The 16386-nt window shown below is 36.4% G+C and overlaps 1 protein-coding gene across 3 annotated transcripts in view; it reads left to right on the top strand.

Annotated features, from left to right (window-relative positions):
• VPS8 (VPS8 subunit of CORVET complex) overlaps nt 1–16386 on the top strand; it is a 397311-nt gene that overhangs the window by 131313 nt on the left and 249612 nt on the right. For all 3 annotated transcript variants that reach the window (XM_066346811.1, XM_066346813.1, XM_066346812.1), the window contains exons 22-24: nt 6916–7138; nt 10408–10497; nt 13873–13924. In XM_066346811.1, coding sequence (XP_066202908.1) covers nt 6916–7138; nt 10408–10497; nt 13873–13924 — 365 coding nt within the window. The remainder of the gene's footprint in view (nt 1–6915; nt 7139–10407; nt 10498–13872; nt 13925–16386) is intronic.

Raw genomic sequence — 16386 nt, 5'->3', positions numbered from 1 at the left:
GTTAGCAAGAGGACAGTTACTTGCTGTCAGATCTCTGAGTCACAAAGAGCTATAGAATTTGCTTCCTCAGGACTAAAATTCATTCCAATGTTTTAGCTATAGTGTTATATGTAATTATCCATTGAAATATGTTTACTCACAATTGGGTTGTTGTTGAGAATATTGTTTTATGTTACACATTATCTTTTTTATGGAGGCCTAAGGAAGAAATTTTTCTCAAGTGGTAGTACCAGAAATATTTTTTAATCTTCTGAACAGCTAATTCACTTTTACCTGATGGACAGTGAATTGTGTAGTTAATTACTGTTTCCTAGAAAGCTAAGAGCCATGATATGCTAACCTCACCTTAGCTTTTCTTTACTTAGTTTTCTCTTTAGCCCATTTTTCACACTTACTTCCTTATTATTTGTGTTTTTTAAAGCAGCCTGAATAGTTTAGCCTGACCAGGTGGTGGCGCAGTGCATAGAGCGTCGGCCTGGGACAGTGAGGACCCAGGTTCGAAACCCTGGGGTCACCGGCTTGAGCATAGGCTCATCCGACTTGAGTGTGGGTCATAGACAAGACCCCATGGTCACTGGCATGAGCTAGGGGTTACTGGCTGGAATGGAGCCTCCCACCATCCTCTCCCCCCCATCAAGGCACGTATGAGAAAGCAATCAATGAACAACTAAGGTGCTGCAACTATGAGTTGATGTTTCTCATCTCCCTTCCTGTCTGTCCCTGTCTGTTCCTCTCTCTCTCTCTCTCTATCAGTCTCACCCTCTCTCTTAAAAAAAAGTTTATCCAATAAAGTACATAGAAGAAGACATAGGTACTAAATTCATGGACCTGGGTTTTAAAGAACATTTTATGAACTTGACTCCAATGGCAAGAGAAGTGAAGGCAAAGATAAATGAATGGGACTACATCAGAATAAAAAGTTTTTGCTCAGCAAGAGAAACTGATATAAAAATAAACAGACAGCCAACTAAATGGGAAATGATATTTTCAAACAACAGCTCAGATAAGGGCCTAATTTCCAAAATTTACAAAGAACTCATAAAACTCAACAACAAACAAACAAACAATCCAATAAAAAAATGGGAAGAAGACATGAATAGACACTTCTCCCAGGAAGAGATACAAATGGCCAACAGATATATGAAAAAATGCTCAGCTTCATTAGTTATTAGGGAAATGCAAATCAAAACTACAATGAGATACCACCTCACCCCTGTTAGATTAGCTATGATCAACAAGACGGGTAATAGCAAATGTTGGAGAGGCTGTGGAGAAAAAGGAACCCTCATTCACTGTTGGTGGGACTGTAAAGTAGTACAACCATTATGGAGGAAAGTATGGTGGTTCCTCAAAAAACTGAAAATAGAACTACCTTATGACCCAGCAATCCCTCTACTGGGTATATACCCCAAAACCTCAGAAACATTGATACGTGAAGACACATGTAGCCCCATGTTCATTGCAGCACTGTTCACAGTGGCCAAGACATGGAAACAACCAAAAAGCCCTTCAATAGAAGACTGGATAAAGAAGATGTGGCACATATACACTATGGAATACTACTCAGCCATAAGAAACGATGACATCAGATCATTTACAGCAAAATGGTGGGATCTTGATAACATTATAAGGAGTGAAATAAGTAAATCAGAAAAAAACAAGAACTACATGATTCCATACATTGGTGGAACATAAAAATGAGACTAAGAGACATGGACAAGAGTGTGGTGGTTACCAGGGGTGGGGGGAGGGAGGACAGGGGGAGAGTTAGGGGGAGGGGGAGGGGCACAGAGAACTAGATAGAGGGTGGCGAAGGACAATCTGACTTTGGGCGAGGGGTATGCAACATAATTTAATGACAAAATAACCTAGACATGTTTTCTTTGAATATATGTACCCTGATTTATTAATGTCATCCCATTACCATTAATAAAAATTTATTTAAAAAAAAAAAAAAAAAAGTTTATGGATTAGTTTCACATATTTCATTTCATTTAATCCTTGTAATTACAATGTAAGAGAGAGAGAGAGAGGTAATTTATCTTTATTTTCAGGTGAGGAAATTGATACTAATACTGCTAAGCACTGGAATCAACCAAAATCTTCAAATTGAGATAATTATAAATGAGATAAAATAGTGTCTAAAAGAATAAATTTTGTTTAGACCAAAAAGGCATATTCTTATAAAATGATTATATCTACCTAGAATAGACCTGGTTCAGAGAAGCTGTTCAGTACCTGATGCTTGGATTAATGAAATAATTCTGCCTCCTGGTTTGCCAGGTGACTTGTGATCATTATCTTGCATATATGAACCCTGTCTCAGTAACATAAAGATGAAATGACCTTAGCAGTTATAAAATGAAGGATTATATAAGGAAAAAGAAAAAAAAAAAAAGAGTGCTTTCTTTCAGAATTATTTTGCGTTTGTACCAAGAATGTTTTTATAAAAAATGTAGCTTCATATAAACAATGGCATGTAGGTGATCTTGACCACTTGAAGCTTATATCACTTCAAGCTGATATCCAAAAAGAAACCATCATTCATATGACTTGAATTATATATAAATATGAACTAAAAGTATTTTTGTTAAATCTACAGTGAACCTGAAGTGGCATTTTGATAGCCAAGACTTTTTTTTAGTTTTGTCCAACATCAAGATTATTGTTTGAGAAACAGGAAAATCTAAATTATCTGGCATTGTTGAGGAACTGGATGTTTTAGATACTGTTTTCTTAATAACTGCATGTTAAAATTTTAAACATCAAAGCTGGGATGGGAGAAAGGGGCCATGCCTTTAATTTTATGACAGCTATATTGAGATATAATTCACATACCCTAAAATCACCCTTTTAAGGGGTACAGTTCAGTAGTTTGGGATATTTACAGAGTTGTGCAGCCACCACCACAATTAAGCAATACCTTTTTAAAGAAAATCTTTGCAAACTGTGATGCTTATATCAGAAAACAGCATTTTTAAGATAATTTCCATTTTTTTCTAAATTTTTCCATTGATTTGAGGGTGGTTGAGGGAGGTAGGGGAGAGAGCAAGAGAAAGGGAGAGAGAGAAAGAAAGAGAAGCATCAACTCATTGTTTCACCTTATTTTTCCATTTGGTTATGCACTCATTGATTGCTTTTCATACATGCCTTGACTGGGGGTCAAACCCACAACCTCTGGCATGTAGGGGTGATGCTTTATCCACTGTGCCACCCAGCCAGGGCTGAACATAATTTCTTACTTAACCCTTTGAGTAGTGAGTTTTTTCATGCTTGCTCACCCCCAGGAGTGAGTTTTTTTTTTTCCAAAAAATGAAGTTAGTTCCAGTTATGGTTTTATTAACTTCAAATCATGTTTGTTTGATAACCTATTTATGGAAAAAAGAAGAACATACATTTGCCTTTTTTTAATGTTGCCTTACACATTTTTAAAATAAATCTATCATACTCTAGATCAGGCATCCCCAAACTACGGCCCGCGGGCCGCATGTGGCCACCTGAAACCATTCATACAGCTCCCGCCGCACTTCCGGAAAGGGCACCTCTTTCACTGGTGGTCAGTGAGAGAAGCACTGTATGTGGCGGCCCCCCAACGGTCTGCGGGACAGTGAACTGACCCCCTGTGTAAAAAGTTTGGGGACCCCTGCTCTAGATGGTCAGGAGACACAAGGACATACATGAACGTTCATACTACTCCAAGGGTTAAAGTTCAGTTGAATTTTGCTTTTACTTTTATAAATAAAGAGACCAACTCAAATCAACTTTAGACTTATTAAGTCCCACTTATATTTAGTGAGGATTTATTTGTTTTGTTTTTGTTATGTATTTTTTTAAACTTATTTTTAATTGAATTTATTGGGGTGACACTGGTTAACAGAATTATACAGGTTTCAGAAGCCCAGTTCTATAACACATCTCTGTCCTGCATATTCTGTGTTCACCCTCGCTTCCCAGTTGTTACATGTTTAGTGTAGACTGTCAAATGTAAGGATTGATGCTCTTGCTTCCTTCAGATAGTTTCTGAATTTACAGTAATCAAAGCTGAGTTCTTCACTTTCTTTGAATTGTAAAATTGATGATGCACAAAGTGAATTTAGCCATTTCCTCTATCAATTCTGTTATGAATGATAATCTCCAAATAATTTCTCTAATATGAGTATTAACAAAGTGAAGTTATATAGAAAGAAGACCTCTTTGATGACCCTTTATTATGCAGAATGGATTTTCTGTTATACTGACTACAGGGAGGCTATGCTAGAAGAGACTAATAGCAGTTTTCTTTTTTGTTTTTTTTGTTTGTTTTTTTCACAGAGACAAAGAGAGAGTCAGAGAGAGGGATAGATAGGGACAGACAGACAGGAACAGAGAGAGATGAGAAGCATCAATCATCAATTTTTCATTGCAACACCTTAGTTGTTCATTGATTGCTTTCTTATATGTGCCTTGACCGTGGGGCTACAGCAGACCGAGTAACCCCTTGCTCAAGCCAGCGACCTTGGGTCCAAGCTGGTGAGCTTTGCTCAAACCCAATGAGCCTGCTCTCAAGCTAGTGAGCATGAGGTCTTGAACCTGGGTCCTCCGCATCCCATGTCAACGCTCTATCCACTGCGCCACCACCTGGTCAGGCACTAATAGCAGTTTTGAAGTTAGCCTTTCCTGTAAAGAAAGTTAGCACCCAGGAATATAATGCCTAGATAGATAAAGAAATACAAGAACTCAAAACTCTTTGTATGTATCTCTTTCTCCCTCCTTCCCTGATGCTCTAATAAATACTCTCCCCAGATGATGAAAGCATGTCTTAGAATTTTGCTTTGTTTTTATTTTAAGGTAGAAATGTAGATAGGAGTTGCTGAGTTTTATTTTTCTTGCTTCTTTATTATAGCCTCTGACTGGTTAAGAAAGAAACTTACAGCTTTGCCATTAATCTTGCCAGCACTGCGTGCTGCTGTGTCATAGGAGTGCCTTGCTTGTCAACTTTTATGCTCTGTTTACTGGATTTTTAGCTCTTTAATTCTCTTCCTCAGGGCTTTTTGTGCTGCACTGAGATATGTAATTACCTTCCCTAGCATGCTGCTTTAAACAACACATTACAGAGTGCAAGCTTTGGCGAATGTGACATTGTCTTTAAACTCATTAGAATGACTTTGTTTTGTTTTTCTTTCTTTTTGTTTGTTTCTTTTTTTTTTTTTCATTAGTTACTCTGTTACTCTTTATGTTTTTTACAGTAAGGCTTCATTAATCTCAGTTTCTTTTACTTGGCTAGTAATTGGTAATCACAAGAATGTGATGTATTATTGATTAAAATGAAACTAAAACAAAAAATACTCTTATAAATATGAAGCAAAGGGGAAAAACAATGCAAAAACTACGTTTGTAGATATGAGAAAAAAATTAATGGATATGGATTTTTCTCCAGGATATTGCAAATACTATTTATAGAAAAGTGGCATGTGGTTGTAGTGAGTTTCAGCTATTCATTTATCATCTGTCCCCTTCCAGGACTTCAGATGAGCCAAGACCCTATTCCACTCCTTTCAGTGGATGGACCATTTAGCATTTCTCACAATTGACATGATGCATATATAAAGAGATTATACCTTTAGTAAAAATAAGTACATAGAATCAGTACAATTTTTGTATTTCAAAACAATGAATGAATTAGTGAATGGTTCAAGGCAATACAATGCATAAATGAAAACTCAGAAAACATTTAATTTGCTAGTCATCAGAGAATTAAAAACAGTGAAGTTGTTTATTTTATACTTATTAAATTATATGGGGAAAAATAGTTGTCTGATGAAACTGTTATTATTATACATTGCTGGGGGCAGTGTAAATTGGTACTGTGACGGTTTTTAAAGATAATTTAGAAATACATTTCAAGAGCCACATTTTTTTCATATCTTTTAACTTAAGATACATTTCTAAACACAGAGTGACTAAGGGATTGAGCTCCCCAAATGGGAAAGTCTGTATATGTACATGTTCATTATGACATCACTCATAATATTAAAATACTGGAAATAAGTGATAAAGCTATCTATACAAGAATAGTTATGTAAATCCTGCTGTTTTAGCATATAGAACCACTGTGAGTTAGAATGGTCATTTCAAAAGTAGGTAGCAACTTAGAATAATGCTTATTTAATGTTGCATGAAAACAGAATTGAAGGAAAATAGAATTTAGAATTATATCTATGAAGAGTATAACTCTAAAAGTATTAATGGACTAGTTGAAGAAATATGAATGAATGGATAAAATATAATTATTGAGTATGGTGGCATTTAGATGAATTTAAAAATTTTGTTTCTGCAATAAAATTGTTTTTAGACATTTTAAAAACACTGAACATTTTCTTTTTCTTCTACTATTAGTCATCACTTTCTCAATCCTTTGGGTAGCAAATGGTAAAAACTGGAGAATAAAACAAGTTTTCTCTGAAGATCAGCTAGGAATATTAGATACCAGCAAAGAGGAAGAGATAACTTATGAATAGTCCTTTTTGATTTTTTTTTCCTACTCCATCATGTTCACTGTACTGCCAACTCCCATATGTGTTGTTTTTCCATAGCAGTGTGCCGTAATAGACTCATACAGGATTTAGGCCGTAAGGCTGAGTTCCAATTCTGGCTATGTTAGCTATGTGATTTTCAGCAAGTAACTTAACTTACTCAACTTTTCTCATTTGTAAAAGAAGTATTGGGAGAATTAAGGTAGTGTATACACACACACACACACACAGGTATATATACAATATACAGCATAGGTTTTTCACAATATAAAACTCCATGCAAATATTGTTACTGTTTTTAATAAACTTGTAAGTTGAAATAGAAAAAAGATAATATACTGAGCAGACTGTATTTAATGGGTGTTTGGAATGTTTCTAAAAGATTTTTTTCTTTCTGTTATAGAGATCTTTTATTTAGCCAGATGTATGACAAATTAAGTGAGAATTCAGTGGCCAAAGGAGTGTTTTTAGAGTGCCTGGAGCCATATATTTTAAGTGATAAGTTGGTGGGGATAACACCTCAGGTGATGAAAGACTTGATTGTTCATTTCCAAGATAAAAAATTAATGGAAAATGTGGAAGCTCTCATTGTACATCTGGATATCACCAGCTTAGATATTCAGCAGGTAAGTTTATAAACACTCTACTAATTTGCGGAATAAACATCATTCTTTTATTGATTATATGTTTTCATCTGATCAGGCTTCACTCTGTCATCTGTCACTTATTGAGTACTTTGGTAGATACCTTATAAACTTGGATGTCAGTATGTTTCTTATGTCTCTTCTTTATTGATCCTTCTTCATGTTTGTTCACTACTATAGTTTTCATTCTGCAAGTGAATTTCAACAATGAGTACTTTCACATGAATAATAAAATATTTTTACTTTTAAGAGTATGATACCATTTAAAAAAATAAAAGATAGATTCTTAGTTCAAATTTGATAATTTTCACACATTGAGTTTTGAAATAGTGTAAGAAGCAAATCACAGAATGTCTCAGAATGATCAGCCAGCCCATTGTTTAATAATCTACTTCCACTATATCTGAGATTTCTATGTTTTCAGTCCTTAATTGAGGAGCAATATGTATTCTGGCCTCAGACATTTCAGAATTTAACTCTTTATTTCCACATCAGCCCTAATAACAAACATGCCGTTTCTATCAAGGCACAAACGTACAAAAGTGCTAAGTCTCCTTCTGAGTTAAAATGTAGGAAACTTAGATCTTAAATAAACCAAAAGTTTTCTTTTTTTTATGTGCCAAATTACATAGAAATGAAGGGTTTGGAAAAATGGTTATTGTTTTCTTCCTGGAAGCTCTTTATGAGTGGCTGTGAGTTTTCAAAGTAAAGCCAGATCTTCTCTTATATATGCCTTTGTTTTATGGGTCATGTGGCATAGTTTTCACAGTCTAATAATAGGTTTAATAGTTTGAGTGCATGCTATCAAATAGCTTTATTTACCTATTACCAGTACAGAAGAAATTTTTATTTTCTTCTCTTTCCAACATTTTTAGCTTTTCCCCAATACTATATGTAAATGAATTCTAATCTTTTTTATGTTTAAACAATTTAAAAAATCTTTCCCTCACTTTCCCTTCTCTCCATATCAATCCTTCTTCCCTAGTGGTCCCCAACCCCCGGGCTGCGGACCGGTACCGGTCCGTGGGCCATTTGGTACAGTCCGCAGAAAAAGACTAAATAACTTACATTATTTCCGTTTTATTTATATTTAAGTCTGAACAATGTTTTATTTTTTAAAAATGACCAGATTCCCTCTGTTACATCCGTCTAAGACTCACTCTTGACGCTTGTCTCAGTCACGTGATACATTTATCCGTCCCACCGTGAAAATATTTTCTGACATTAAACCAGTCCGTGGCCCAAAAAAGATTGGGACCACTGCCCTAGGTTACTACCTCATCTCACTCTTCCCAGTCAGATTTCTTGAAACATTGTCTAAGTTGCTAGTTCCATTTTTTACATTCTAAAAACTCTTCAACTTTGCTTTCATTTTGGTTAGCAATGACTTGTCTACTATATCAACCAATAATCTTCAAATTTTATTATTCTTTCAACAGCATTTGTTCATTAATTCAAGGAGCATTAATTGTCAGGCTTGAAGGATGCTTCAGGGACCCTAGCGAACAATGCTTTCCCTCATAAGGCTTACATTTTAGCAAAAGTTTGACAATAAACAGATTAAAAATTAAACAAATCAGAAATATCCAAAAAAACAAGCATTATTTTAAGTCAAACAGGCAATGTGGTAGGGAGAGAATAGGTCTACTTTAGATTGGCTAATTATAGAAGGACTTTCTGAAAAAGTAAGATTGAGTCTGGAATCTTAATGACAAGAAGGAATCAGTAATGCAAAGCTCTTGGAGAAGATTGTTATAGGTAAAAATATCTAATAAAATATTTATATGCATGACATGGGTATAAAAGTAACAGATTAAAAGGCAAACAGATTTGGAGCTTCTTTGAAAGAAATAGACATTTCAGGGCAAGGTAAAAGTTTCAAGACAGATTACTCTAGTTTGCTTTAGGGGTAACAGAATGAGAGGTGAAGGTCAGGTATGGAAGAAGCAGAGTAACTAGAGGAGCTGGTCCAGGTCCTGGCCAGAGACAGCAGCAGTCAGATGTAGAGAGATGGCCTGATCTTGGATATGGTTTGGAGGTAGAACTGGTTTCTGATGAAGGATGTGAGGGGCGGGAGAGAATTTAAGGATGATGCCGAGTTTTTTGGCTTGAGAAACAAAATAGTGATTTCTTTAAGAAGTTGGAAAGACAACGTGGGGAGGAGGGTGGACTAAGTGTGGGGGACAAGATCAGGAACTCTCTTTTGCTGTTTCATTTTGAGATAAATACTGGTTATTCAGGTAAAGATAGCAAGTAAGTGGTTAGACACGTGGTTCAAAGGTTAGATGAGGACTGACACTGTTAGTCATAATTGAAGAGATGTGTGATCGTGGCACTGGCTGAGATGGTGGATAAGGAGAGAAGAGGTCCAGGAACATGCCTTTGTCTAGACAGGCTCTCCCATGACACCTTACTTTTGCTTTTTCTCTTACCATTATCATTCTCTTTTGCTGACTTCCCTACTTTTCTACTCCAGCCCTCTCATCATCACTTTATGGTATAGTATGGCTCTCATAGGAACAGAATACAGAGTACTATTGTATACTTCAGTCATCTCTGTTCCTCTTCCTAACTGTGTTCTCAGATTGATTTCTCTCCATTGTGAAACATTACAAGCTCCTTGCTGCTTCTGCCTACAGAGGTCCCAGTTTACATCTTTGATTTTGGCTCACATGCATGCATCCTTTAGGTCTGAGCTTACATATTGCTCCCTCAGGGATGACCTTCTGAATGTTCCAGACCAAATCAGTTCCTTTATAATGCTTGGCAGAGTTGTAAATGAATTATTTGTGTAATTGAGTACCTTTCCTAAATCATGGCTCACATACTGTATTGTGGCCCTCCCTTTTAGTTAGTGTCCAAGGTGGACGGAAGTTGTGTAAGGGTAGAGACAAGTCTGGGTTTCTTATCTATATCACTTGATCTCCCGTGCCTAAGAGAAGACCTGCATATATGTGGTTAGTAAATATTTGTAAAATCAATATGAAAAAGGGGAGAATAGAGACAAAATAAAACTAGACATTGGAGGATGTTTAAAAGTCGCTAGTATACTATTAAAAAGTAGTATTGAACACTCATTAGCTCTTATCATGGCCTTGTGTTTGAGTACTCTAGTTTCAGTTTTTTTCAGAGAAGGAATAAGAAAAATTAGGGAGAAAAATTCAAGATATTCTCCTTTCTTAAAGGTTTAAGGGAAATAATTGGTTAGTCTTATTGAATTGCATGGATCAAGCAACTTTTCTTTCTTACAGGTAGTTCTCATGTGTTGGGAAAATCGTCTTTATGATGCTATGATCTATGTTTACAACAGAGGCATGAATGAATTTATTAGTCCAATGGAGGTAAGATACTTACTATCTTGGAAACATATTTAATATTGTCTTTTAATGCTTTTTCCTGTTCTCTGCTTTAAATAATTTCTGTTCTCATGCAGTCATTTTAAAATTTCTTTTAGATTTATTAAGATTGTATGCATTTGGGAATTTATTAAATAGCCTTTTTCTTTTTTAAGTAGCCTGTAATTTCATATTTTCTACTATTGCTTTTTTATATCTGCATAAGTTGGTATTTAAATCCCCAGGAACAATATATAAAATTAAAAGTAATGCATGCCTGGTCTGACTGCTGGTGGTTCAAAACCCCCGAGGTCACCAGATTGAGCTCAGGTACATCCGGCTTGAGCACAAGCTCACCAGCTTGAGCGTGGGATCATCAACATGATCCCATGGTTGCTGACTTGAGCCCAAGGTTGTTAGCTTGAGCCCAAGGTCACTGGCTTGAAGCCCAAGGTGTCTGGCTTGAGCAAAGGGTCACTGGCTCAGCTGGAGCCCCTGGTCACATATAAGAAGCAATCAATGAACAATTGAAAGTAATGTGACTGTGAGTTGATGCTTCTTATCTCTCTCCCTTCCTGTCTGTCTCTCACTAAAAATAATAATAATAATAATAATGCATGCCTGTTGGACTTTAAATGTTTTTCAAAGAATTTTTGATATTATAATAGCTTTTTCAAAAGGTATAAGAAATTTATTATACCTCTTGTTTATAGTAAATGTAATATTGAGTAATACTATTTGTAGATATGTTCTGCTGGGGAAAGGTCCTGAAAATGATGGGAGGTCATTATTAATTGCTGATTTGTTGCTTTTTCAAGGTCAGGATTTTATAGCATTTATTATGTGAGAATAATTTCTTATTTTCCTTACCATTAGAAAAGAGCATCTAGAGAGCATTATCAAAAGAAAAGGAAAACCATATTCACCTTGTTATTTGCCTTCTATTTGAAGACAGAATTGTGGATAATGGAATGTGCCCTGCCAGCCCAATGCTTATTGTGATGACTGATGACCTGACTCAAAAGAGCCAGGCATATAGTGAAGGCATTCAGTCAACTTTTTCTTTTTTTAAATGTCAATCAATTTCTTTCATTTTTCAATTTTTATTTTTATTTATTTTAATTTTTTAAAATTGATTTTAGAGAGAGAGAGAGGGAGGGAGATACAGACAGAGAGAGAAACACTGATTTGTTGTTGCACTTATTTATAAATTCATTGTTTAACTCTTGTATGTGCCCTGACCGGGGATCAAACCTACAACCTTGATGTATTGGGACAACACTCTATCCCACTGAGCTACCTGGTCAGAGCCTGTCAACCTTTTTTCATATGTAATGGCCATCCAAAACTATCTTTAGTATTATTAAGTCAGCAATAATTACATGATAGTTCAGTCTTCTTTGAACACATTTAGCTTGGTAAGGTGAGAATCCCTCTGATTCTGAACTCCTTTAGTTTTGGGTACAGTCTTTTCTTGGTCAGTTTACAAAATGAGAGCCAGGGCTCTATTCCCCTGCTTTTCACCTGATTGTGTGTCAAATTAGTATTCTTTAGGCTTGAACACACATCAACTGCTTCCTCCCCCAGGTCTAGCACTTCTCTGAGAAAGAGTTGTCAGCTGCTGCCTCAGTGAGGTCCAGGGCCCACTGTCTCTGAGTGGTCTCTGTCCCCCTACTAAACTACAGTTAGGAAGAATTAATGCAATTCCTGTTTTTTCTCAAAATAATTCCTTAAAGTAGATTCTAATTTGATGCATTCTTTATTGATAAAAATGATTGCTAGTTTTTGTTATTGTTGCTTTTGAAGTTTTTGTTTTGTGTGGGTTTTTTGTTCTTCAAAATCTGGTTTGCATTTATACCTATACATCACAGATGGGCCATTGAGGTTGCCTTGTTTTGTATTAAGAGTAGTTTTCAAGTTTAATGACTTTCAGCAAGAGCTCAGTATTTGTTATTAAATAAGCACTAGGAGATTTTAGCAGTAGGAGGTTAGATGCATTCTATCAGTTCTCTTTTATAATTTCCTGCCTATAAGAAAATCTCTTTTCAGTGTTTAAAGTTTAGTTATTTCGGTACTTAAAGAGTTGTCTAAATTCAGGGGAGTTGTCTTGTCCTTTGAAATTTTCTAGAGTGAAAGACAGTCACATTTGAGATGACTGCTATAGTCTCTGAAATCTTTCTTTAGTTCTAGTTTTGGCTGCTTCTGAAGTACAAGTAGTGCCTTGTATTGAGAGGAAAACTTCCTCTATCAACTTATGTCCCAGTGTTGTGAGGAGGGCTGCAAATTTACTGATATTAGATTAATAGGAGAAAAAACAAGGTTTGTCCACTTGTGTACTAGGAGCTTACAGGAATGAGTAACTCACTGAATAGCCAGAGGTAAAAGTATATATACCAGTTTTTTTTTTGTTTTTGTTTTTTGCATTTTTCTGAAGCTGGAAACAGGGAGAGACAGTCAGACAGACTCCCGCATGCGCCCGACCGGGATCCACCCGGCACGCCCACCAGGGGTGAAGCTCTGCCCATCCTGGGCGTTGCCATGTTGCAACCAGAGCCACTCTAGTGCCTGAGGCAGAGGCCACAGAGCCATCCCCAGCGCCCGGGCCATCTTTGCTCCAATGGAGCCTTGACTGCAGGAGGGGAAGAGAGGAACAGAGAGGAAGGCGCGGCGGAGGGGTGGAGAAGCAAATGGGCGCTTCTCCTGTGTGCCCTGGCCAGGAATTGAACCCGAGTCCTCCACACGCTAGGCCGACGCTCTACCGCTGAGCCAACCGGCCAGGGCTATACCAGTTTAATAAAACATTCCGTGGGGAGGAATTTAGGGTTCTCTGGAAAAGTATAAATGGTTTTATTGGGCTTTTTTATACTAATGTACAGCTGCATTTGCATTTTTCATACTAAGGGTCAGTCTTCTCCCAAACAGAAAACTCCCTTCCAGGAAGGTCAGTTAGTTTTGCCATTAATTCTGTGTGTTTTCAAGGACTCTGCTTAAATTTAGATGTTTCTGTGGTTGTTGATTGTTCAGATATTTTTATTTTAAAGCTAACATTATTATTTTGGTGGGTTAGTAATTCCTTTGTTTGCTTTTTTTTTTTTTTTTTTAAGAAACCTAAGGGTATCTTTTATTAGAAATTATAATCTCAACAAAGACCTTCATCCAACTGATAATTATTAAATGGTTTCTTTCAGTGTTTATGACAGTGGTTGTTTTCTAGTGATCCTTCTAAAACAGTTCATGTTCACGTTAAAAGTTTTTCTATTTAATCTCAATAGCATCTAATTCAATCAGAAAAAGATGATTAATAGCCTAAGATTTTTTTATCCTTTTAAAAATATTTATTTCTAAAAATGATGATTGTTTTTCTATTTAATTTTCATGCAGAAACTTTTCAAAGTCATTGCCCCTTCTCTGAATGCAGGAAAGACACTAACAGGTATTTTCTAAGTCTTAACTTTCTTCTCGTCTTTTTGTATTTTAAGATATTATTGAATATCATAAAATTCACCAATTTTATGTGTACAGAGTAAATTTTGGTAATTGTATATAATCATGTAACCACCACTATAAGTACACTAGTAATTGTATATAATCATGTAACCACCACTATAAGTACACTGAAGAGTTTCTGCCTGCCCCTCGTGCTCTATCCTTTGCCAACAGTCCAACCTCTAGACCAGGGATAGTCAACCTGGTCCCTTCCGCCCACTAGTGGGTATTTCAGCTTTCATGGTGGGCGGTAGCGGAGCAACTAAAGTATAAATAAAAAGATAGATTTAACTATATAAGGTGTTTTATAAAGATTTATTCTGCCAAACTTAGCGAAAATCCAACATAAAGTACTTGGTAAGTAATTATTATTATATGCTTTAACTTGCTGTAACTGCTTTATAAATTTTATAAAGTAAAGTTACTTCCCTACTTTATAAATCACCATTACTGTGGAACCAGTGGGCGATTAGAAAATTTTACTACTAACAGAGATCCAAAAAGTGGGCGGTAGGTATAAAAAAGTTGACTACCCCTGCTCTAGACAATCACTGATTTATTTTCTGTCACACATTTCATGAAAATGGAATCATGCAATATGTAATCTTTGGTGTTTTATTTCTTTATTTTAGCATCATGTTTTGGAGATTCTTGTACGTTGTTGCATGTGTTAATATTTCATTCCCTTTTCCTGCTGAAGGTATTTCATGAATTGGATAGACCATCATTTGTTTATCTGTTTACCAGCTGATGGACATTTGACTTGCTTCCAGTTCAAAGCTATTATAAGCAATGCTACAACATTTGTGATGAGTTTTGTAACATTTTATTGTAAGGAAATGAGAGATTCACATTCAATTGTAAGAAATGACACAAGGGAGCCTGTATATATATACTCTTTACCCTGTTTCCCCATTGACAACATTTTGCAAAACTAAAGCACCATATCACAACCAGATATTCACATAGAAAAAGTCAAACTATGGAGTAGTTTTATCACCACAGGTATTCCGTATGCTGCCCTATCCCCCACCCCCATCTCTGATCCCTAGCTATGAATAATCTTTTGTGTGTTAAGGCATAAGTGCTCATTTTCTTGGGCAACTACCTAGGATTGGAATTGTTACCTAACGGTGTTGGTGGCAAAATTGGACCTCGGTTCATGAGTTCAGCAAAGAAAGAATTCAGAACCAAGGACCCAGATTATAAGAGAAAGTTTATTTAGAAAGTTACAGAGGTAGTAGAAGAGAATGAGGTGGGCTATGTAGGCTCAGAAAACAAGTTATAGAAGCAAAAGAAGGGTTCTTGGAGCTTAGGAGAGAGAAAGGCAAAGGGTAACGCTCCTGGGGGAAAGAAGAGGGAGAATGGGAAAGGTATGGGCAGGTTGTGCTCTCAACAGAGATAGCACACACTGAGTCCCTCTCTCGAGTGTTTCAGAGGCAGGGAGTGTATGGGAGGTCTTACAGGAGAATGTCAGTAGAAAATGAGTTTACGGGTATTCTGATTTCATCTGTCCTTGGGTATGGTTAGCACAAATGACAGTAATTAGATTTTTTTATCCATCTCCCTGAATAGGGTGATTTAAGCTATCTACCCTCTGGTTGCGGAGTTGTGTAAACCATTTACTCTTAAGTATCCTTCCTTGGTTTAGGGAAGATAGGATTTGCAATGTAACAAGATGGCTGTAAACTGCTTGTTTCAGTTTTCCTATTACACTTATCCTGGCTTACTAGCCTGTGTAGGAATGGATGGATTTTATGGTAAATGTATGTTTTACTTCTAAATTACTGCTATATAGTTTTTGCAAATGGCTGTACTATTTTGCATTCCCATCATCAATATATGAGAGTTCCACGTATGAGTTGTTCCATATCCTTGTAAGAACTTAGTACTGTACTGTCAATCTTTTTATTTTTTTTTAATCTCTTAAAATTTTTAGCCATTTTGCTAGCTGTGTGGTATCTCGTGATTTATTTATTTATTTATTTTTTTTTTTTAATTTTTTATTTTTTTACAGAGACAGAGAGTCAGAGAGAGGTATAGATAGGGACAGACAGACAGGAACAGAGAGAGATGAGAAGCATCAATCATCAGTTTTTTCGTTGTGACACCTTAGTTGTTCATTGATTGCTTTCTCATATGTGCCTTGACTGCGGGCCTTCAGCAGACCGAGTAACCCCTTGCTTGAGCCAGCAACCTTGGGTCCAAGCTGGTGAGCTTTTGCTCAAACCAGTTGAGCCCACGCTCAAGTTGGCAACCTTGGGGTCTCGAACCTGGGTCCCCGGCATCCCAGTCCGACGCTCTGTTCACTGCGCCACCACCTGGTCAGGCTCATTGTGATTATTATTTTTATTTTCCTAATAGTGATGTTGGGCATCTTTTCATGTACTATTGCCCATTCACATAACT

The sequence above is a fragment of the Saccopteryx leptura genome, chromosome 8 (genome assembly GCF_036850995.1).
Source record: "Saccopteryx leptura isolate mSacLep1 chromosome 8, mSacLep1_pri_phased_curated, whole genome shotgun sequence".
NCBI classification, from domain to species: Eukaryota; Metazoa; Chordata; class Mammalia; order Chiroptera; family Emballonuridae; genus Saccopteryx; species Saccopteryx leptura.
This window is presented reverse-complemented; position numbering and strand designations above follow the sequence as displayed.